Genomic DNA, 24,063 nt, shown 5'->3' on the forward strand with positions numbered 1-24,063 from the left:
AAACAATGGCTATTTTAAAAATGATACAAACAAATCCAGTTCTTTCCTGTTACCAAAGTGAATCAATTTAAAAAAGTTTCTAATGGGAATAAGGAATAAGTTTAAGACACTATTTGTGGTTTACTAGTATATCCTGCAACAGTTTATCAAATGCCAATTATTGATTATGCATTTGCAATACAAAAGGTTTAGAAATATACGTAAATATAGTCAGATATGTCGGTAACATGAAAGAATCTTGAGTAACAGCACAACGGTAACAGGACAGAGTTGGTAACAGAAAGGATTTTTCTGCTTTACTTTAATGTTTAAGAAAAATACATCATTTTAAATTGGTTACAATTGGAAGATAACAGCAAACGATGTCATTTATCCTTTGAAACTGTATTTGCAAGATGAAAAATCTGCCTAGGTAATGAAAAATTCTAAAATAAATTCCTTTCTGTTACTATCTACTATACTAGAATTGCACAATGTTCTCTGCTGTTATCAAAAGCAAAAAACCTAATTTTTAATTCAATATACTGTATATTATTTTGAAATTTATTTAATATGGTGGTGATAACTTATATTAAATGAAATGGTTGGCATATAGTAGATTAACTTTTCGATTCTTCAGTAAAATTGTCTTGAACATCCTTCCTGTTACTGATGATGGTTATGCTGTTACTTTTTATCAGGTAACATGACAGAACGTAACAGAAAGGAATTACGCGATAGTTTTTGTCCTTTTTATCACATTAAATGTAAGTGTATTTCCTGTGACATATAACTTTTAAAAAGATGATATAAAAACACACTTAATGCTGTGGTGCACACTTAAAAATATTCTCAGAAAGTGTAAGAAAAGGCTGTAACAGGATAGAACACCAATAAGTATTTTTCTATAAATTCTTACCTTGGATATGGGCTTGAATTTTCAAACCTGGCCGCCTTTCCAACTATTTCTTTGTACTAATGCATTCAGGAAATGATGCTCTTCACAATTCATAATGGGAAAATAACTCTTGGTCTTGTAAACGTTTCCACAGGTAAAAAAAACACAGTGGTAACAGGAGGGAAATCACCCTTGGGGACAAATTTTTTTTTCTGTTAAAATTTGCAAAATTTTATTACATGCTATAGTTATAACATAAAAAGACAAATTAGGGGCAAGTTTATTATATAATATATCATATATGTGAGAATCGGACGCCTGTTTAATTAATTTGGATATTATTTGAATGATTTAGTTTTCAAAAAAACACAGGGGACAACATGATTTTAGGGGGGGTTGAACATTTAAATTACAATATTTTATTGGAAGAAATATAAGAATGAGTGTTTAATTGGCAGGCCATGGTGCATTATATAATTTAGTTTATACTGAAACTTAAAATTTTCAAAAAAGATGGTCGAATAAAAAAATAATTGCTGGTGAAGTGGGAGACATGGAAATTAGACTTTTTCAGATATTGTCTCATATATACTGTAGAAACACTAATTTCCGTGGGGTTAAAATTTCGCGTTTTTGTGTGTTAATAAGATTTCATTGGGATTTAATTTCGTGGATTCCAATAAATGGAATATATATATATAATTGTTAAATTTTCATGGACTCCATATATATATATAAATGGAGAATGAAGAATATATATATATATATATATGACAAGTACACACCCGTGATATCGCGGGTCCGTGACTGAATTAAAGTATATAACTATGCCTAAGCCTTATTTAAGTAATTAGTATTGTCATCTGATAAAGGCATGTCGGTTATAAATACAAAGTTTTCTCTGCTTTCAAATCTTTCTGTTTGAACCCGTCGATCTGGAACTTATCAATTATTGGTAATATTAATTATTTGGAAAACAAAGGTCCTGGCTATCCAGGAATGAGGGCCCTCATGGGGTTTTTGATTATGTGATTACTTGGCCGTTTTTTTAATGATTATTTGATTATTAAGCCAAATATTTCATGATTATTTGATTACCTAGGACTGTATTTTTAGTTTATGATTATTTGATTACTAAAGATAAGCAAATATTTAATGATTATGTGATTATATTGGCAAAAAAATGGTGATTATGTGATTACTAGGACCCCCCATGAGGGGCCTCAGGAATGGAGTATTGTTTAATCAACAGCATTGTCCTATATTAGTTATCTTAGAAAGTCTTGCTGATTGCTGAATAAAACTATAATAGGGAACAATTTGACAATGATTGAATTTAGTAGTGTCCCTTTGATTATGACCCGTGTATATAGCAAAATCCTAAATACACCGTTTGGTGGTGCGCCTGTCAAATGCGGAACGTACAGATAAGGTAATAGCTAACAGGTGAATATACTATTGGTATTGGTATCGGATTCGACCCGGAACTTGTTAATTATTGGCAATATTAATTATGTGGAAAACAAAAGGGTCTGGAGTGGTGTAATTTTTAATCTACACCATTGTCCTATATTAGTTATATATAGAGTTGAATTCTTTGATTTGTCGTTTTTACCCGATGACGGCTGACAAATTGGACCTCGTAATTTTAGTATTATAGATATATTCTTTCCACGAAATAAACGAAATTAAATCCTCCACGAAAATATCCGCTTCTACAGTATATGTAGACGACGATTTCTCATTATACTTAGACTGACTTTAAAACTCAATGACTTGTCTTAAAAGCTTAAAATTCTAGGATGATATTTGAAAAAAAGGCAGGACAGGATTTTGAGTTAAAAAAAAAAAGGGCAGGATGAGTAACTTGGCAAACAAAAAAGGCAGGATGACAATTGTTGTAAAAAAGTCAGGATAAGCTAAGAAAAAAAGACAGGACCGAATAGACTGAAAAATAAAAAGGCAGGACAGAGATTACAACTAAAAAAAAAAAGGCAGGACACAATTTTTTATCCTAGCCCCCCCATAAAAATCAAATAGTAGCTCCCTTAGAACAGGGTATGATTTGGCAAGTGCTGTCAGCACAGTCATAACCGAAATGGGTAGCCAGTATACCCCCACCCGCGGTCTTATCTTGCTTATTTTCTGCTAATTACCACCATGCATGCTTTACGTGCTACATTTTGTGCTGTTTGATTTATTGCATGTTTATATGTTGTATTGTTATGAATGTTAGATATCCTTGCTTGTATACTATGCCGACTCCAAATAAAGCTTATTCTTTTATTATTTATGAACCCGATCGAGACAGGATATCTGGAACATAATAGTATTGACATAATAGAGCATAATAGTCCCAGATGATAAACATATGCTAATGCAGATAACTGATCTCTGATTGTATGTGCAGGTAAACACTTTTTTTTTTGTATTCAGTATAGAAAAGATAAGATCAGATCAGATAAGATGCTAAGAAAACTCTATTTTGACTCGGCATTTATTTTTAAAATAAATATACATAGATTTTTACCGGATATAAAAAAAAAAGAGACATGTACACAATCTCTCAGTGGTTGAACTTGTTTAAGCACATATTTGAAACCAGCATGATAAACATAGGTGGATCCAGGGGGCCTGGGCCCCCTTTCGTTGAAAAAAATTGGTTGATTATATATTAGGGAATCACTAACGCATGACTGGATCCCCCTACCCCTTAGGTCAGTATAAGCGCCCCTTTATAAAAAGTTCTGAATCCGCCACTGATACAATAGTAAAATGGTCCACTGGAATAAACACTATGAAAGCTTGATTTGAAAACAAGTAAAAATCGCGATTACACTTTTTTCTATAAATAAAAGAAGTTCATCAATTACATGTATCAAAAAAATTTATGAGCCACTTTAGACATGAAAAATCCTACAGATAAAGATCTGCGAGATATCTGGGATATATTTTTGGTAGGCACAACAACATCAGAAACGACATTTTTTTTAGTGTAGTTTTAAAGAAATTGCTAAATTTAAAACAAGTTGCTTTCTTTAAAAAAAAGAAAAGCAATACATGAACCTAAGACCGCTAACACTATAAAGGTATATAGGAATGGGTTTTTTTCTGAGACAAGTGCCTATGCTTTTATACACCACATTTAGACTTTTTCCTGGCGGCCAGTTTTTATTGGTGGAGGGAGCCGGAGTTATCGGAGAAAACCACAGACCTTCAATAGGAAAACTAATATAAAAAATACCAAAAACTATTTATATTAAATCATTTATAAACAATACTAATAAACATAAAAGCCAAGAGTGGCATTTTCTGCTAAGTAGCCACAGACAGAAAAAAGGACGCCTCCGGGTGCGGGAGTTTCTCGCTACATTGAACACCCATCGGTGGCCTTCGGCTGTTGTCTGCTCTATGGTCGGGTTGTTGTCGCTTTGACACATTCCCCATTACCTTTCTCAATTTTATTGTCATGGCATAATAATCAGCTCGTTGACTGTGGCCATTATCAGGCAGGAGCAGAAGAAGAAGAAGAAGAAGAAGTATGTTGTTCGTGAACATTTTGTTTTTGTTAAGAGTTGAACACAAAAAACTTGTTTGGCCAATGAAAGAACTCGAGAGCATTCTGTGATTTCTTAGGGATGAAAACATTTTCATTAAATCTGGTCTTACGAGGACTCAATATATTTTAGATTTTATGGAAGAATACAAATTTTCTGCAAAGGAGCTCGAGGTTGGTAAAACTTTTATACACTCCAATGGAGTAGACAGTACGGCAATAGATCATATACTGTACCCTGATCTTCTACGAGAGGATATATTATATGACAAAAAGTTAGATATTATAAATCATGTATCAGACCACTATCCAATTCAGGCTGAAATCAACTTTGAGTTTTCAATTGGGTCAAATAAATTAAAATCATCAAAAAGAGACAAAATCTTCCGTAAAGTTAATTGGGATAAACTGGGTAAAGATAAATATCAAGAGTCCATAGAAAAAGGAATAGATGCATTAAAATTATATCGTAACACCACTGATGCATGGTATTAGTATCGATGCATTTTCTAACATAAATAACATCATTGACTCTGCTACCAAATCAGTAGCTCATGCGCACAAGGCATTCAGGAAACGACTGAAGCTGAAAGTGATGAATGAGAATATAGACCACGCTATTAAAGCAAAGAAACAAGCGCATGCATTATGGAAATTTCAAGGGAGGCCAGCTGACCCTTGCAATGAGCTAGTTATCAATAAAAAAACAAACAACATATGAATTATAAGAAAGCAGTGCAGGAATGAAATTGTTCAAAGACGGATTAATGACAGAGAAGAAACAATTCAAACTAGAGTCATGGATATCAAATTATTCCATAAGCTAATTAGTAGACAAAGAGGCAAACTAGGCAAACTTATTGATGAACTACATGTAGATCAATCTATTTACAGCGAAACAAACATCTTAGAAGGCTGGCGAATTAACTTTTCAAATCTAGCAAAAAAATCAAATACGTCGAAATCTGATATACAATATCTAGATACTGTCGACAGTGAATATGAGCACATAATTAAGATTTGTACCGATGAGAGAGAGCATATTCCGGTTGCAATTAAAGAGCTAGATGAAGCTGTTCCAGACCGTATGCGTATTTGGACCGTACGCGTACGGTCTGACTGATTTTAAGAAGTAGATCAAGTTCCTAAGATACGAATGTATATTACAGGTCAACATAACTGAAATCTCGAATTAATATAAAATCTTAAATAGTAATTGGAATAAAAACATAATATTTTAATTATTCAAAAAAGTCGCGTTAATTTAATCCGTTAATCCCATGTAATATATTTTATGTCAGAAATACATGTACACGAAATTGAATATTGCTCACTGAATTGAAGTTATTAGATTATTTAGAAGTAAACAAAATGTGGGAAGAAAAGTTTTTAGAATATTTAGGAACTTTACTGGAAAAACCGTCAAACCAGCTGTTTACTTGTGAGAAAACTGAGAGAATTAGAAGTGTTTTGATAAATGGGAAAGGGGATTCAGCGAGATTCCGACAATATGTTAAGGAGAAGCAATTCGCATTGATCAATTGTCCTGAATTTCGAATGGAAAACGAACTCTGCATTCCCGCAAATGAGGTGAGGTTTAAGAATAATCTTTATTTAGTTTGAATTACATATAATCTTACCAACTTCTTGTGTTTTCTCCTATTATCCTAATATCAACTGTCGGTCAGTGGTGAAATGGTTACTTGGCGTGCTGAATATGAATCCGACATATCAACCATCCATTATCACCAATAACCATCATAAACATCATCATTATCACTATTATCCGCCTCTACATCATTATCTTCATCATCACCATCCAATTTGACACCGATATCTATCGTTTGAACTTGTGTTAATCAAAAGGGGGGAACAAACTACTATTCTATTTTTTTTTGCTTTTTAAAACTTTATCTCTTTTGATATGAGTATTATAATACTTTTTTTTTATCTAATTTAAGTTTTTCATTTGTTTCCCTTTTTAAATTGATTTCTTTTCTGTAGGAATCTAGAAGAATGGGAATTCTCACCAATTGGAAAAAAGTTGTTACAGTTGATAAGATATTTGAAGTACTTAAGTCTGTACACGAGGGAGCTAGGGCTCATACAGGATACCATAAATTGTACAAGGACGTTGAACAAACGTATTATGGGATTCCAAGAAAAGCTTGCATGGAATTCATCAAAGGATGTGTTCAGTGTGCATGTAAAAAGCCACAAAGAAACGTTGCTCCATTGACGCCCATCACATCCAAATATTTTATGCACAGAGGGCAGTTAGACTTAGTTGACAAACGTGCTGACCCAGACGGGCAATACTGTTGGATCGGTCACTACATTGACCATTATACAAAATTTAATTTCTTCTGGCCTCAGATGAATAAGTCTGCAGATGAAGTAGTACACAATTTATCAGTGCATGTGTTTTCTGTTGTTGGTCTTCCGTCTATCCTACAGCATGACAACGGGAGAGAATTTTGCAACGCAGTAATTAGAGAAACTTTAAAACTTTGGCCCGGCGACGGAGATGTTAAGATAATAACAGGAAGACCTAGGCATCCAAGAACACAGGGTTTAGTGGAACAGGTTCATGACTCACTTCACAAACTGTTGGCATCAAAACGAGCAGACAAACCTGGCTCAGGATGGCTTGAGTTTTTGTATGAGATACAGTATTCACTTAACACACAGTGTCATTCTAGTATTAAAATGACGCCTTTTGAAGCTGTATTTGGTCAAAAAGCTAATGATGGTATTTGTGTAGGTTCGCAAGAGACTGATGAGTTCATTGACGAAGAGAATATTGAGTACATGATTGAAGGAGAAGGAGACGTAATGACTGACGGACAGACGGAAAACGAGACTAGCTGACTCACAGAAAGAAAACGAGACTGACTCACAGACAGAAAACGAGACTGACTCACAGACTGAAGCTGAGACCGACTCACAGACAGATGCTGAGACCGACTCACAGCCGGATGCTGAAACCGATTTACAGATAGAAACTGTTCAACCTGCCCGAAAACGACGACGAACTGAAACGTCAGAAATATCTACAGAGAAATACGATGGTACAGACTACAGACCGACACAGGACTAAATCATGGCAGTTGATGATTTTATTATTCTGAATGGCATTATAACCGACCCTCCTGAGGACAACAACTGTACCATAGCAATGGACGATGAACAAATGACTTCTCACGACAGAATACGAAAGATACTTGACAAAACTTATAAGAAATCTGTCGAAAATACAATGAGAAAATATAATAAAAAAGTGTCAAAAACTAATGCAAAAATTGAAAAAGGTAGCTTTGTCACTGTGCGAATACCAGTTGTTGATAGAGCATCGGGAGATCTTCCCAGATTATTATGAAGGGTTGATAATATCATCGGAAAAGAAGCGAGTTTGTACAAGCTATCATGCGAATTTGGTATATTGAACTCGTGTTATGATATGGGTGATATTGAACTTTTGACAAGGAAAATAGAAACTGAACATTGGAGTACAAACGGAATTTCCTTGCATGCGGCCGCAAAACAAGCAAGTTTTTCTCTTGCAAGTAAAAGATGGAAATGTAAAGGAACATGCCTGACAAAGACATGCAAATGTAAGAAATCAGACGTTCCTTGTGGCAGCAAGTGTCACCCGGGCCGAGAGTGCCAAAACAGGATGTTGATAGACAATTAATTTCAGAACTATTCAATTCAATTAAATGTTCACTAGTTCACTTTATTTATCTTATTGTAATAAATTATTAAATGTTAATTTGTAAAACTCAATAAAAGTTTGTTGATAAATGTTTGTCTAAAATATACCCATACGGTCCAAATACCGGTATGGTCCAGCTCGTACTAGACCGTATGAGTATACTCGTACGGTCCGACCGTACGCGTATGGTCGGACCGTACGAGTATACGCATACGGTCCGGACCGTACGCGTACGGTCCAAATACTCATACGGTCTGGATCAAAGCTATACATAAGCTGAATAGAAATAAATCGGCAGATATTTTTGGTGTTACTGTGGAAAGTATTTTATATGGTGGAATACAATTAAATAGTTCCTTACTTCAAATTATAAATGCAGCATTTAAAACCTGTATTATACCAGACATTCTTAAAGTTGGAACGCTATCCCCTATATTCAAGAATAAAGGAAATATATCATTTAGTTAGACGCTAAAAACTATAGAGGAATAACCATCACTCCAACCATATCAAAAAATTATTGAAACCATACTAAAATTCCGTATTAATCCTCAAATTTTAAATAAACAAAACCCACTTCAACGAGGAATTACTGAAAACTCTGCTCCACTTAATGCTACACTTATGATAGATGAATTCGAAAGAGAGAACAAGCTAGGATCTAAAGAAAACAACTAACCAAGGAATGCTTGATGCAAAGTCGGCCTTTGATGTGGTTCGTCACTCCAATATGATAAGGAAATTATACCATCTCGGACTATCAGAACAATCGGTACTACTTATATATATATATATATATATATATATATATAGACAGTCTATTTACAAATGCAACTACCAAAATTAAATGGAATGGACAGCTATTAGAATCTTTCAATATTGAACAAGGTGTACGACAAGCGGAAACCTTAAGCGCCGACTTATATAAGATATATATAAACCAACTACTTAACCTAGCTTCTTGAAGATTCTAACCTTGGCGGAAAAATTGGGTCTATATCATGCTGTGCCCCCACCTGTGCCGACGATATAGCCTTAGTAAGCGATAATCCGTACAACCTTCACGCAATGGTCAATATATAGCATCAGATTACAGCAAGCGTGAGGGTAACATTTACAACCAACAAAGAGTGTCATCCTCCCTTTTAAAACATCAAACAGTTTATTTGACGACATGAATGGATCTCGATTTGAATGGTGAGCTGATGCCATGCAGTAGTTGACAAAACCCCACATATTGGCATTCAGTGAGCATTTAAAGATTCTAGATCTGCATCTGCCATAATTGAGGAAAATCTTTAAAAAGCAAGGAGATCTCTATATAGCTTAATGGCATCTGGCCTACATGGCGAAAATTGATTAAATCCGGTTACGGCAATCAGTTTAGTTAAAACATATATCGTTCCAGTTATGCTATACGGATTGGAGACATTACTTCCTAATGGGGAAAATCTAGGTCTAATCAATAAGCAATACAAAAAGATGCTGAAGCAAATACTATCTTTGACTACAAATGTAGCAGATCCTGCTGTATATATCATCTCAGGTCAACTACCAGCAGAGGCTGAAATTCCATAAAAGGGGCATTCACTTTATTTGGCAATATATGTAGATCAGTGAAGATCAGTGACGGATCCAGAAATTTTCATAAGTGGGGGCCCGCTCCAGTCACGCTTCAGTGATTCCCTATATAAGCAACCAAATGTTTTTCCAAAAAGGGGGTCCGGTTGGGCCCCCCCTGCCCCCCCCCCCTAAATCCGCCTCTGAAGAATTCAATGAAATGGAGAATTGCAGAGAGACAGCTCAGAATTAAAAATATGAAAAGTAATAGTTGGTTCATTGAGATAAAAAAAGCTATGCCTGAAATATGACATTGATGATCCTTACAGTTTTCTTATTACTCCATTATCCAAATTCTTGAGGAAAAAAATAAATATCAACAAAGATTAATAGTGGAAAAAATTAATATCAACAAAGATTAATAGCTATTGGGAAAAACGTATTAACGATGAATCTAAATTATATCAAACACTATCATATCTGGAAATGAGTTATAAGATAGGACAATGTCATCCTATAGCAAGAACTGTAGATGTAAACATCAGAGATATTGCAAAGATACCAGTTCGATTAAAAATTGCAACTGGCACATATACATTCTCCAAACAAATAGAGCCGCCTTTAATCGAAACAAAATAGATGTTGTCTGTATGCTATGCAACTGCAGTGAAGAGACACTTGCTTATTTTCTGCTAGGCTAGCGCTGTACCCGGCTTGAATATATACGTAGAGATATTCTTGAAAAGATCACCAACACATGTAGCTTGCTTTTTGCTAAATATAATTTGTCTGTAGAAATATATCTTCTCACTGTCGTAGTGAATCCTTTTGCCTACTGCATCACCTCGGCACATATATATAGAACTTACTAATGACATTAATATTCATTTAGAACCACTGTGCATGCTGTGTAGACATCTTATATATACAGATTGCACCATAAGCGATATGAATTACTGAACATTATGCCAAAGAAGAAGAACAGAAAATGCGGCATTAAACATAAGTAATTTCAATAGTGTTGTCAGATCACCTCTATGCAATATATATAAATATTTAAAATTCAATTTTACAATATAAATTTTAGATTTTAAATCATACACAAGTATTTTATGTGTGGATAAAGAACTTTTATCAGTGTAAATAATTCTTACGGATCTACTGTAAATATTGGTGGAGGAGGGTACAAGTCAAATTGGCACCTGTTCAAATCGGCACCCATAGAAAAAGTCTATTTGTTTGAAGTTTATTCAACATTCTATGAATGATGTTTTGATTTTTTTTTCTCAGTGAATTAATTTTAGATAACTTATTACAATATTAACATATTTGTTGTTTTAAGTTTCAACTCTATATACATGTACAGGTAGTCATTGATATTTTCTTTTCTTCGAAATCTTAATAAAAAACAATGAAGCCATTACCCAAGCTGTTGTTTAATTATTGTTAATATTATACCTAGTGGTATATCTAATACTTAAACCTGCAACCCGCAACCTGTATTTTAGACAATTTCTGAGGAAATTACGGAAGCAATTAAAGGGAAAACTATGAGTGATCATGAGTCTTTTCCAGTACTAACACTAATCAAACTTGCATGGAAAATAATTAGCAAGAAAGAAGGTTTTCTTCAGTGAAAGTTTATACAGCATTTAACCAACAATCGTGCAAAATGCTCTACTGGTTAAAAAATGCATAAAAAGTATCCAAAACCTTGAATACACGTTTTAAAAAATTAACAGGAAAAAACCTACAGAAACTCCAAATAATGTAAATAAGTCAATATTTTTCTGAAAATACTTGATAAAAAATACATATATTTATCATGGGTGCCGAAATTACTACATCGGGTACCGATTTAACCATGCAGGTGCCAATTTGACTAGGTGCCGATTTGACTATACCGGGTGCCGATTTGATCAGATGCCGATTTGATCAGATACCGATTTGACTAGAATTCGATGGAGGATATTCAGTGTATATATCTAACATTTCTTATATACCGTACTCCGGGTTCAAGGAGGTGTGCCTTAATTGGCAGAAGATATGTACAGATAGATGGCGGGAAATATCGAGTGATGTCCCTTTGGACCGGATGTAAACAAATACACATGCTTTCCTTGTCCTTTCCCCTTACCTGATATTCCCTTTTGTTTTGAAAATGACAAGCAGATTAGTGTCAAGTTTTAAAAAAATAAACTGGACATACAGTGCAGTAACACACTTTCTCAGACAAACTAAACAATTATCAGATCTGAGCATCTCAAAAAGATGCAAAATCAGCAATTTTCAGCGTAAATTTGATGTGAAGACCGCAGCCAGGGCAGGAACTGGGATATCCTTGTGCTTGTTAGGAGTTAAAAAAGCATCATGCCAAACAACAGATAATATCACTGTAATTAAAACTTTCTCTATTCTCTTTTAGATGTTCAGAGTAGTGGATGTTGGTCTCTTCTTCAATGTTTAAAAAAAGGGGGGGATATCTTCATAAATGGTAGCTGCGGAACAGTACTTAGCTCAGCGCCAAAAAAAATAAATTAATAACACAGAGAGCTATGAGCTACATAAATGGGTACTATGATTTACTTTTTTTTTTTTTTTTATCTTTCCCAACCTGATAAACACCAACATGATCAACGCTTATATCATGCTTTCCATAAGAATCTCTGCTTATTTTATTTTTATTTTTGCAGAGGTGGATTTAGAAAGGGGACAAGGGGGCTCGTGCCCCCCTATTCTAGGAAAACAATTGTTGATTTTATAGGGAATCACTGAAGCATGACCAGAGCAGGCCCCCTTTTAGGCAGTCAGGGGGCCCTCACCTGTCAAATATTTCTAGATCCACCACTGTTATCCCTTGGTGTCATCCCTTAAGAAGGATGAAGATGATGCTGGTTGGCTTAATTAAGCATCCAACAACAAATGAAATGCATAATCAGGATGAGACTATGTTTGTGCTTCAAAAAGAATCAAGCTCTATGTCATTGTATGTGGGAGTCATAATTTCATGAATTTTATAAATTTGTTCCTCATGTTCCTGTGAAATAAGTTTCAGTGGAATTAATATCATAGGAAATATGTTCTGGGAGAACTTTTTTCACATTTAACATGTTTAATTGCTGTATAATTTGTTCCATCTCTCTAAAATAAGTTCCACACTTTACCTGGTGAAATAAGTTTTCCTTAGTTTGTGAAATTTGTTCCTTAATTGCTGAAATAAGTTCCGAGTTTGTGAGATTTGTAATGTTCCTTACCTGGTGAAATAATTTCTGTTTTTGTTCCTTACCACTGGCCAGTCAGGGGACTTTTTTTAAATAAGTGATTTTCTAAATCACTGATTCAAGTAACATTATTTCCACAAAGGTTGGAAGTTAGAGCTATCTTTTTTTAATAATCACCAATTTAAGTAGTGCAAATTAATCACTAGAAGAAGTGATTTAATTTTATTGTATATAGCTTTAAGTATAGAATACTAACGATCCAGGGACTAATTGTGTTTCTAAAATTATCAGAACCAACATCTGTGTTGATAGGATGACCAGATCATTTCAGGTGATGACCTTGTACTGAATCTAGGATAATGACAGAAAATCACTTGTTTAAGTTAAAGTATCATACCTCAATTTCCTTCCCAAAAATCACTTCTTAAAAAGTTTCATTATTTTAATAATCCCCACTAACATGACTAATTTCAACACCCCAAACAGTGAAATTATTGCGAACAGTCGAATTTTATTACATAATCTGAAAGATGAAACCTTGAACTTGACCATGTTGACAGGAAAAATACTCCAACTGCTGGGAAAAATATGTTAAAAAAGTATCAGTTCATTATGTAAAGCCATTATTATAGCATTTTTTCAACTAAAATAGAATTTGCAGCTAAATGATAGCATTAAAGGCATAAACCTTGCTTCTTGAAAGAAGCAAAAAGGTCATTTTTTTCAATTTTACTAATGAAAGTAAGTCCCCTGACTGGTGGCGGATCCTGAAATTTTCATAAGTGGGGGCCCACTGACTGCCCAAGAGGGTGCCTGCTGCGGTCATGTTTCAGTGATTCCTTATATAATCAACGAATTTTTTCCCAGAAAAGGGGGGGCTCGGGCCCCCTGGGCCTCCCCTAAATCCGCCTCTGCTTACCTGGTGAAATACATGTACGTTTTCTTGTTTGTGAAACATGTTCCACTGGTTAAACAAGTTATCTAATATATATGTTACAGAAAAAAATGTAGACTTACATTGTTAGTCCAGGTTGTCAACACCACAGTATTATAGTAAAAAATCTATGGTAATTTTTTGGTCAAATAGTATAAGTCAGAATTTGGCAATGTAGGAACATTCACTCATCTAACAATTAATTGATTAAAATTCTTATTTCAATTTTACATTTTAGGCTCCAGATCCTAGCACACTTCTGTCAGAAACATTAGTAAGGAATGCATCGTTTGCTGTTGTGGAGTCGACGACTGCATTCTTATCACAAGTCACAGTCAGTCTGGTGGAAAGTTGTGAACAATATACAAAGGTAATAATTACAAATGAGTAAAAGGCAGCTATCATGGCTATGGTGTAAACATTGATGAGACAGAAACACCCTCTCCCTTCTCCCAATAAAAAAAAAGAAAGATTAAATGAGATTTACACAAAATTAATGTACCTGTTAAGATGTTTTGAAGAATAATTGTACATGAACACACCACTTATTTTAGTTCTTTGGCTAAGGATAGATTTCATATTAAAATGTGGTGAAAAAACATAATCGCATTATACAAATACATGTAGGTTTTGTATGTACCCCCATCACTCTCCCCATTACATTTGAAGTATGTCTTGAAGAGCAGTTTTAAATGTACATTTTTGTAGGCAATATTACTTATATTTGTACATGTCATTTTTTTTATAGAAGATTCCTTATATTTGTACATAATAGAAAAACAAAGGATATGAGGTTTCTATCTATGACACAAAATCAGTACATGCACAAAAAAAAATACACAAAAAGCAAAGGAACAGCAAAGCCTTCAACACGGGGCAAAAAAACTTACCTTGCATGTTCTTTATACAATATTACTAATATTTGTAAAATGTAGTTATAATAGAAAATCAACATAAAAAAACTGAAACATTTATCTGCAGGCTCTGTATATTTTGATGAAATTAATGGATTACAGACTCAAGGTTCTTGGTAATGGAGAAAGTGAACAGAAAATAGCTGATTTAATTATAGAGGCCAGAGCATCAGTCAATAAATTAAAGTCAAGAAATCAGGTACAAAGATTTAAAATTAAAAAAAAAAATGTTTTGAACATAAGTCCCTGGTTTATGTATATAAGTAATCTTTTAATCTTTTATGCTCCACCCTGGAACATTAAATTTTTTGGGCTGTGCGTCCTTCTGTATATGTTCTAAATGTTATGAATCTTTTACACAATGCTTATAACCCCAAACACAGATGAGATCAAGTATAAATTTTTGTGGCATCACTTTTACCATTTTACAATTTTGACCCTTTTACAAATGGAAAAAAATCCCAAATTTTTGTTTCTATTCTCTCAACTAAAGTTCCCCTCAACCAAATATTATGAAACTTATGCACAATGGTTATTACAAGAAAACTCAGATATAGTTATGTCCATTAATATTGTAACATGCATCATCTGTATCCCATGGACACATTTTTATTTTTTTTTCTCGGAAATTTTTCTTTTTTTACTTGAAAATCCATCTCTTGATATATATAATGAAACCATTTTTTGCATCTTTAAGACTATTTAGCAATGTTTAAAGACATTAATAAGGATAAATGTTATAAATACAATTGATTTAGTCTCGAAAAAAATTTGTTGGTTTTTACAAAATGGGTGCAAAATGGGTACTTGTCTTGGTGCAATTTTGGTATGCGATGTTACAATGATAGCTGAGGTATCTAGGAATGTCTACTAGTTGGGATGGAAAAAATAGGTCAAGGGTCTCCAGACTGCACAAGTCCCTGGCCCAGGACAGGACCTTTATATGAGACTCTGAAGGACAAAGCCTCTTTGAAACTAATGAAATCTCTTAAGATTTACATGTTATTTTACTGATTAAAAATATTTTTATACGACCGCAAAATTTGAAAATTTTTTCGTCGTATATTGCTATCACGTTGGCGTCGTCGTCGTCGTCGGCGTCGTCGTCGTCGTCGGCGTCGTCGTCCGAATACTTTTAGTTTTCGCACTCTAACTTTAGTAAAAGTGAATAGAAATCTATGAAATTTTAACACAAGGTTTCTGACCACAAAAGGAAGGTTGGGATTGATTTTGGGAGTTTTAGTCCCAACATTTTAGGAATTAGGGGCCAAAAAGGGCCCAAATAAGCATTTTCTTGGTTTTCGCACTATAACTTTAGTTTAAGTAAATAGAAATCTATGAAATTTTGACATAAGGTTTATGACCACAAAAGAAAGGTTGGGATTGATTTTGGGAGTTTTGGTTCCAACAGTTTAGGAATTAGGGGCCAAAAAAGGGCCCAAATAAGCATTATTCTTGGTTTTCGCACAATAACTTTAGTTTAAGTAAATAGAAATCAATGAAATTTAAACACAATGTTTATGACCACAAAAGGAAGGTTGGTATTGATTTTGGGAGTTTAGGTCCCAACAGTTTAGGAATTAGGGGCCAAAAAGGGACCCAAATAAGCATTTTTTTTGGTTTTCGCACCATAACTTTAGTATAAGTAAATAGAAATCTATGAAATTTAAACACAAGGTTTATGACCATAAAAGGAAGGTTGGTATTGATTTTGGGAGTTTTGGTCCCAACAGTTTAGGAATAAAGGGCCCAAAGGGTCCAGATTTAAACTTTGTTTGATTTTATCAAAAATTGAATAATTGGGGTTCTTTGATATGCCGAATCTAACTGTGTATGTAGATTCTTAATTTTTGGTCCCGTTTTCAAATTGGTCTACATTAAGGTCCAAAGGGTCCAAAATTAAACTTAGTTTGATTTTAACAAAAATTGAATCCTTGGGGTTCTTTGATATGCTGAATCTAAAAATGTACTTAGATTTTTTATTATTGGCCCAGTTTTCAAGTTGGTCCAAATCGGGGTCCAAAATTAAACTTTGTTTGATTTCATCAAAAATTGAATAATTGGGGTTCTTTGATATGCCAAATCTAACTGTGTATGTAGATTCTTAATTTTTGGTCCCGTTTTCAAATTGGTTTACATTAACGTCCAAAGGGTCCAAAATTAAACTAAGTTTGATTTTAACAAAAATTAAATTCTTGGGCTTATTTGATATGCTTTATCTAAATATGTACTTTGATTTTTGATTATGGGCCCAGTTTTCAAGTTGGTCCAAATCAGGATTCCATATCAAGTATTGTGCAATAGCAAGAAATTTTCAATTGCACAGTATTGCACAATAGCAAGAAATATCTAATTGCACAATATTGTGCAATAGCAATTAATTTTCAATTGGAGTTATCTTTCTTTGTATAGAATAGTAGTTGATAATATATGTTGGAAATTTACCAGACATGACTATGATGTCATTTTCTATTTTTATTTGCCAATAACTTTATGTAAATAACTTCATTGGAAATTTGCCAATATAAAATGTTGCTGATGAAGCTTTTTTTCCTTTTCTTATCTAAAATGTTTTTAGATAATGTATGTTGGACATTTGCCAGACATGACTATGATGTCATTTTCTATTTTTATTTGCCAATAACTTTATGTAAATAACTTCATTGGAAATTTGCCAATATAAAATGTTGCTGATGAAGTTTTTTTTATTGTTTTATACAATAACAGTGGTCTCGCTAGCCCAAAATAGAAGGGCGCCGCGCCCTGGGTGCCCTCAGCCGCGCCCTGTGTGCCCTCCGTCGCGCCCTTCTGCCCTGACGCCGTTTTCTGAAAAACCCTTGTGCCGTTTTGGTTAAATTGCCTTTGTTTCATCGATTTCTTATCAGAAGTTAAATTACAAATATGACACCTGGTGATTGCCCCCAGGTAATGAGGTTTATCATGTCATTACAATCAATTATTGTGGATAAGACTTCAAAGGTGTTAATTACTAGGTAATTTAATTAAGACAATGTACCTTTTTGTCATAAATATGATGAATGTGTCGGCATTTTCTTTCGATCTTCAAGTCACAATGAAAGAGTGTGCGAATGAAGACTTTCATGAATTTTGAATTGAATTGAAGTAATCAAAATAAAACTATGCATTCTGACACAGAAACATCGTACAACTCAACTTGTAAGCGACAAGCAGACGTAAACATGGAAATTAATTTTGGAGTTATTTCCCCTGAAAATGCTTATTACAAAATTGTGCTCCTAAAATATTATCTAGCACTAAAAATAGGAAAAAATAACCAATTGAATACAAAATTATATAAGAATGTTACCTGAAGGATATTAAGTGTCTTTGAACATACAAAAAAAAATATTGCAATATATTTTTGATAATCATACTTTTGGCAATCCATGTTTTATACATTCTCAATAAAGAAATATGTAAAGTATATGTTTGCTTAAATGATGTCCAACCTGTCATCTTACTAAAGATAAAAAAAATCTTACTAAATTGGAAGTGGGCAGTAATACTCTCATCACAAATCAACTTGATGAAGCTACACTAAATAATATATTCTTAAACACGAAGAATGAAAACCGGTTTTGAGGTCCAAGCTCTAGATGACATTTTGAAATACAACTACTCTGTCATGTACATGTATGGTAAACTATTAGATGTTTAGTTTATGTTCTTTCTTTTGGAAACAGAGGGGGTGGGGAGAATAGTAAGTTTATTTTGCCTCTTTTGGTTAATAGTATGAATGTGTATTGCCATGTATTATGAACATGATATAGTATGAATGACTTTTCTTAAGCAAATTTTATAGAATAAATAATCAAAACAACAACTTTATAAATGCATCTTTATTAACAATATATACAGTAAAAAAATATGTGAACTCGTGATACATGCAGGGACGTAGACAAAAAAAATGAGCAGTGCCTTCTCCTATCATAAAAAAGTGCCCTGCCCTCCACTGGCACCCTGCCCCTTTTGAATTCTAGCTAGAGCACTGAATAAACAATGTATATTCACTTTTACTACCAACCAATCTTTACCATTCAGTGATAACAAGCACTTTATTTTACATTTTAATATCTTATGATGTATTTAAAAGAGTAGTTATTGTTGCAAACTCCATTAGAAATTTGAATTGATATCAGTTTTGGAAAAAGGGAAACGGGGATGTGAAAAAAAGGGGGGGGGGTTAAATTTTTCTCATTTCAGATATCATAAATAAAAAGAAAATTTCTTCAAACATTTTTTTGAGAGGATTAATATTCAACAGCATAGTGAATTGCTCAAAGGCAAAAAAAAAACTTTTAAGTTCATTAGACCACATTCATTCTGTGTCAGAAACCTATGCTGTGTCAACTATTTAATTTTAGATTTAAAAAGTTTGAAGAAATCTTTAATTGATTTGTAAAATCTTGACATTTGTTTTGTGTAAAAAAAAACATATAATGTCAAAAATTTGATCACAATCCAAATTCAGAGCTGTATCACGCTTGAATGTTTTATCCATACTTGCCCCAACTGTTCAGGGTTCGACCTCTGCGGTCGTATAAAGCTGCGCCCTGCGGAGCACCTGGTTATTTTTATTTTCTCTCTATCTATTTTGTACTTGCAATCAATGCTGTAGCATTTTTAGAGGCAAGTCCCTTACATATTAAGAATAATTATCAACTGTTTATTGATATATTTACAGGAATTGCAGCTTCTTTATATGTCAGCTTATAACTTGGTGAATGAGGCTTCAACAGCAGCTTATACTGCAGGTAAAATCACACTTAATTAGGTAAATCAAAATAGGAGGCATAATCAACCACACCATTTTACAAAAAATTCGGCTTGTCCACTATATGCAAGTTTCACTTTCCACTTATTTATAGAATATACTGCTATGAAACACAAAATATGATTTATAGCACTGAAGATTAAGCTGCTCCATCTAAACCTGCAGCAAAAATACTCCAATATACAGTGGCTCAAAATTTTAAACAACTCATATATAGATATAAGAAGGTGTGATATGAGTGCCAATGAGACAACTCTCCATCCAAGTCACAATTTGTAAAATTAAAGCCATTATAGGTCAAATTACGTTCTTTAGCATGGAGCCTTTTGGCACACAGAACAGCATGCAAACTGTAAATTCAGAAATTATTGTGAGGTCTTTATTCATGTAAATAATGCGACTCGATCACTATCACAATTATAAGAACTCACATTCTTACATGTCTTATATCTATCTGTTACAAACATTTTCCCAAAATCGCATTGATTTATTCTCATTTCAGCATGTTCAGTCCACTCTGTAAAATGTTCAAAAATTATTGCACACAATAATTTCAGAATCAATTTACAGTATACATTTTGTACATGTATAGACATAATAGATGCATTACCAAATCTCATTCAAGGATAGATATTAAACATGGACTAGTAACACCAACTATTATTATAAATGATTTAGTTCAAGCTTTTCCATCAAATCCTAAGTTGTGCTCTTTCATCAGACATTTTTCAACTTATGTTTTAGTTCTGAAAATTAGATTTATAATTGTTTGTATTGACTTGAATAAGTAAATGTTTCTTACAATCCACCAAAAATCCTCAAGTTTTGAGATGTAAATTCATGCCTTTAATGATTTTTCCAAGTTTTGCACAATTTTTTTTTTATTAAAGTTCAATGTTTCATCTCATTAATTCAACAAAGAAACTGATTGAGTAAAGATCTTGTATATGTGCGCAAGGCCTTCAAAAATTGCTCCTTTGGGGCTTATAAATGAGCAGTGTTATGAAGATAACAGACAAATGAGATTTTCATTGTCCATGAAATTACACTTAAATAATTAATAAAGACATCTGCAAAGGGTACACAATTTAAAATGCTATTAGAGCAAAGAAATCTTAAGAATTCAAGAAAAGAAGAAAGGATGACTTTTTTACTTATACAAGTAAAAAATTCTGAATGTCTAAGGGACATAACTAAGCCATTTTTTTTTACTTATACAAGTAAAAAAAATTCACTTGTATAAGTATCCTACAAATTAACTTATATGTGTATATTTTTTTTTACTTCTTCAAGTAAATAAAAATAACTTGGATAAGTAGTACCCCTGACTGAATTAAGTGAGGCCAAATGTCAAGATTGACATTATATTTTTCTCAGATTGTTTTTGTTTGGGTATGCACCTCATTAATGGATAATCTAATTAGTCATATTAGTTGACATACATGATTATTAGTATTTTTTTTTATTACAAATGTACTATGCATTATCTTGCAAGAGGTAGAAATTATTAAATTAAAACACATTTTTATTCCTCACTAAGAGGCATTATGTTTTTCGATCTGTTTGTCTGTTCTTCTGTCGTTCCTTATCGGTGTGTCACTCTTCAGGTTAAAGTTTTAGTTTATAAAGTTGAAGTCCAATCAACTTAAAACTTGGTACACATGTTACCTATGGTATTATCTTTCTAATTTTAATGCCAAATTAGAAGTTTATTTAAATTCTTATTTTTTTCAACACAACCATGTACCATTGTAATATATTTATTTTAATATAAGGTTTCATGAAAATCAAGCATGTTGTTCATGTGTATTGCTCATGAATTTGTATCACAATAAAACACTGTGTTTACAGGTGTAAGAAATATATCAAGCTGTATGGCCTATTACCTTGTATTTAAAACCAAGAAAAAATTTATATATGACCAAAAACAGTCAAGTATATTTGCAAATCATGTAAGAAAAAATGTTTGAAAAAAAAAAAAAATCTTGAAATCTTGAATCTTGTACAGAATACATCAATACATGTATATCAAATAAATTAACCTAGGTAATTAGCTGATCAGAAAAGTTAATTTGCCAATAATAATATATGATCATAGTTTTTTGTAGATGAAACGTGCATCTGGCTTAAATATAAAATTTCAATCCTGGTATCTATGATGATTTTTTTTTACATCCACTAACCCGATGCCACTGCTGGTGGAGTTTTAATTCCTGAGGGTATTGCCAGCCTATTAATCCGCACTTCTGTGTTGAATTGAGTGATCATTGATATGTTCAGAATTATAAATTTATTAACTGTTAACAAAACTTTGAATTTTTGAAATAATAAGGCTTTTCTACCTGAGGAATAGATTACCTTAGCTGTTTTTGGCAAAACTTTTATGATTTTTTTATCCACAATACTCTTCAACTTCATACTTAATTTGGACTTTTTAAAATTATTTGAGTCAAGAGTAACTGATGAGTCTTTTGTAGACGAAACATGTCTCTGACGTTAACATAAAATTTCAATCCTGGTATCTTTGATTTGTTTAAATATAATACCACCAAATAATTAGTTTGAAAAATATCAATTGACATAATATGAAAGAGAATAAAAAACAAATATTTTCTGCCTTATTTTCTTTGAAGGTTCAGAATTTCACAGCACTGTAGCCACTAGCATGGTACAGAGTTCAGAAGTACATTTATCTAAGTTTCAAAGGGATTTAAAAGATGCAGAAGCTGAACTAAGGGAAATGGAAGCTAATGTGATACGTGTTGAGTCAGAATACATGGAGAAAAAAATACAAGCACAAGATGATAATAGTGATGTAGAGAACAAGGACTTCTTGAATATAGAAACTCAAAATATTGAAACTAATTCTGAAGATAATTTTCAACATGATGGTTTGTTTGATGCAGAAAGAAATGAAAATTAGTCTTAAATTTGTAAGATAATCACATGTCTCTAAAATTTCAATATGTCTTTGCTGGTCATGAATATAGAAATAAAGGTATATTGAACATGTTGAAATGTAACTCTGGTTATATTTGTGAATATTGTTTCTGCTTAAGGTTGTTTAGGGGTATACCTCCATCTTGAATTGTACAATCACACTAAATAATTGGTCTAGTTCTTTGTCCAATTCAGCAATTTATTGGTGACACTTTTTATACGACCGCAAAAATTAAAAAAATTTTGGTCGTATATTGGTATCACGTCGTCGTCTGCATCGTCGTCAGCGTTGTCCGAAAAAGGATTGTTTCCGGATAATAACTTTTGAATAAGTAAAAAGAAATCAATAAAATTTTAACACAATGTTTATAACCACAAAAGGGAGCTTGGGATTGATTCTGGGGGTTATGGTCCCAAAGGTTTAGGAATTAGGGCCCAAAGGGGCCAAAAAAGCCTTTATCTAGTTTAAGGACAAACAGTTGTGTATTAGTATTTCAATTGTTCTGAAATTGTACCACAATATTTAATACCATAAGTAGAAGGTTGGGATTTATTTTAAGGGGTTATTGGGCAAATAGTCTAGGAATGAAGGGCCAAAAAGGGACCAAAACAAACCTTTTTCTAGTTTCAAGACAATAATTTGTGTGTAACTGTATGGATCTCTCTGACATTGTACCACAGGTTTCCATATAACACAGCCCTGGTAGGCTGGGATTCAGTTTGGGGTTAATTTTCCCGAATATGTAGGAATAAGGGGCCAACAAGAGGACCCAAAAGAAGCATGTTTCTAGTTTACAGACAATTACTTGTGTTTAAGTGCATGGATCTCTATAAATTTTTACAAGAAGGTTCAATACCACTAAAGGAAGGTTGGGGTTGATTTTGGGGGTTATTGTCCCAATAGGAATTAGGGGCCAAAAAGGGGGCCCAAAATAATCCTTTTAGTAGTTATCAAACAATAACTTATGTTTAAGTGTATGAATCTCTCTGAAATTGAACCACAAGTTTCCATACCATGGAGGAATGGTTAGTATTGACTTTGGGGGTTACAGCTCAAAATATTTCCGAATTAGGAGCAAAAAAGGGGAAAAACTAGGTTTTTCTGGTCAATCGACAATTTTGAGACAATTTAAAAGCAGGGTATGGGAGGTAATTCTAAAACATTTAATATCCAATGTTGGGTATGTTCATATTTACCTCATTTACGCTACTTGTATACAATGTATAAAAAAATGTCAGGTTTTCGACTTATTGCAAAAAAAGGGGGGTGGTAGTTTTCCTTTTTTTTTTTTAAATTTCGTTGACATGGCACTGTCTATTTGTTTTGACTTATGAGTTTGAGTGTTCTTTTGGTATTTTGATTCTCTCTCTTTTGTATCATTTGATCCTTACATACAAATAGTCACCAATAGTATACACACTGAGCTTAATTAATGTAACCAACAGTATAAATACTTGGTCGTTTGAAATCAATGGACACCACATATAAACCAACCTCTTAGTAGATCTTTATAGAATATGCTCAAAACTGTATAGTTAAACCAACACATA

The 24,063-nt window shown here is 33.1% G+C and overlaps 2 protein-coding genes across 2 annotated transcripts; both read left to right on the forward strand.

Moving 5' to 3' along the window:
• Positions 1-5,564: 5,564 nt before the first annotated feature.
• On the forward strand, positions 5,565-7,304 carry LOC139483268 (SCAN domain-containing protein 3-like). Its single transcript, XM_071267298.1, has 2 exons — positions 5,565-6,023; positions 6,438-7,304. Exons 1-2 carry the CDS (start codon positions 5,805-5,807, stop codon positions 7,302-7,304), a joined length of 1,086 nt encoding a protein of 361 aa, XP_071123399.1. The 5' UTR covers positions 5,565-5,804.
• Positions 7,305-11,795: 4,491 nt separating this feature from the next.
• On the forward strand, positions 11,796-22,595 carry LOC139481892 (diablo IAP-binding mitochondrial protein-like). The gene is made up of 5 exons (XM_071265409.1): positions 11,796-12,103; positions 14,102-14,233; positions 14,845-14,976; positions 19,483-19,552; positions 22,206-22,595. Exons 1-5 carry the CDS (start codon positions 11,870-11,872, stop codon positions 22,493-22,495), a joined length of 858 nt encoding a protein of 285 aa, XP_071121510.1. The 5' UTR covers positions 11,796-11,869; the 3' UTR covers positions 22,496-22,595.
• The last annotated feature ends 1,468 nt before the right edge of the window (positions 22,596-24,063 follow it).

The sequence above is a fragment of the Mytilus edulis genome, chromosome 7, assembly GCF_963676685.1.
Source record: "Mytilus edulis chromosome 7, xbMytEdul2.2, whole genome shotgun sequence".
NCBI classification, from domain to species: Eukaryota; Metazoa; Mollusca; class Bivalvia; order Mytilida; family Mytilidae; genus Mytilus; species Mytilus edulis.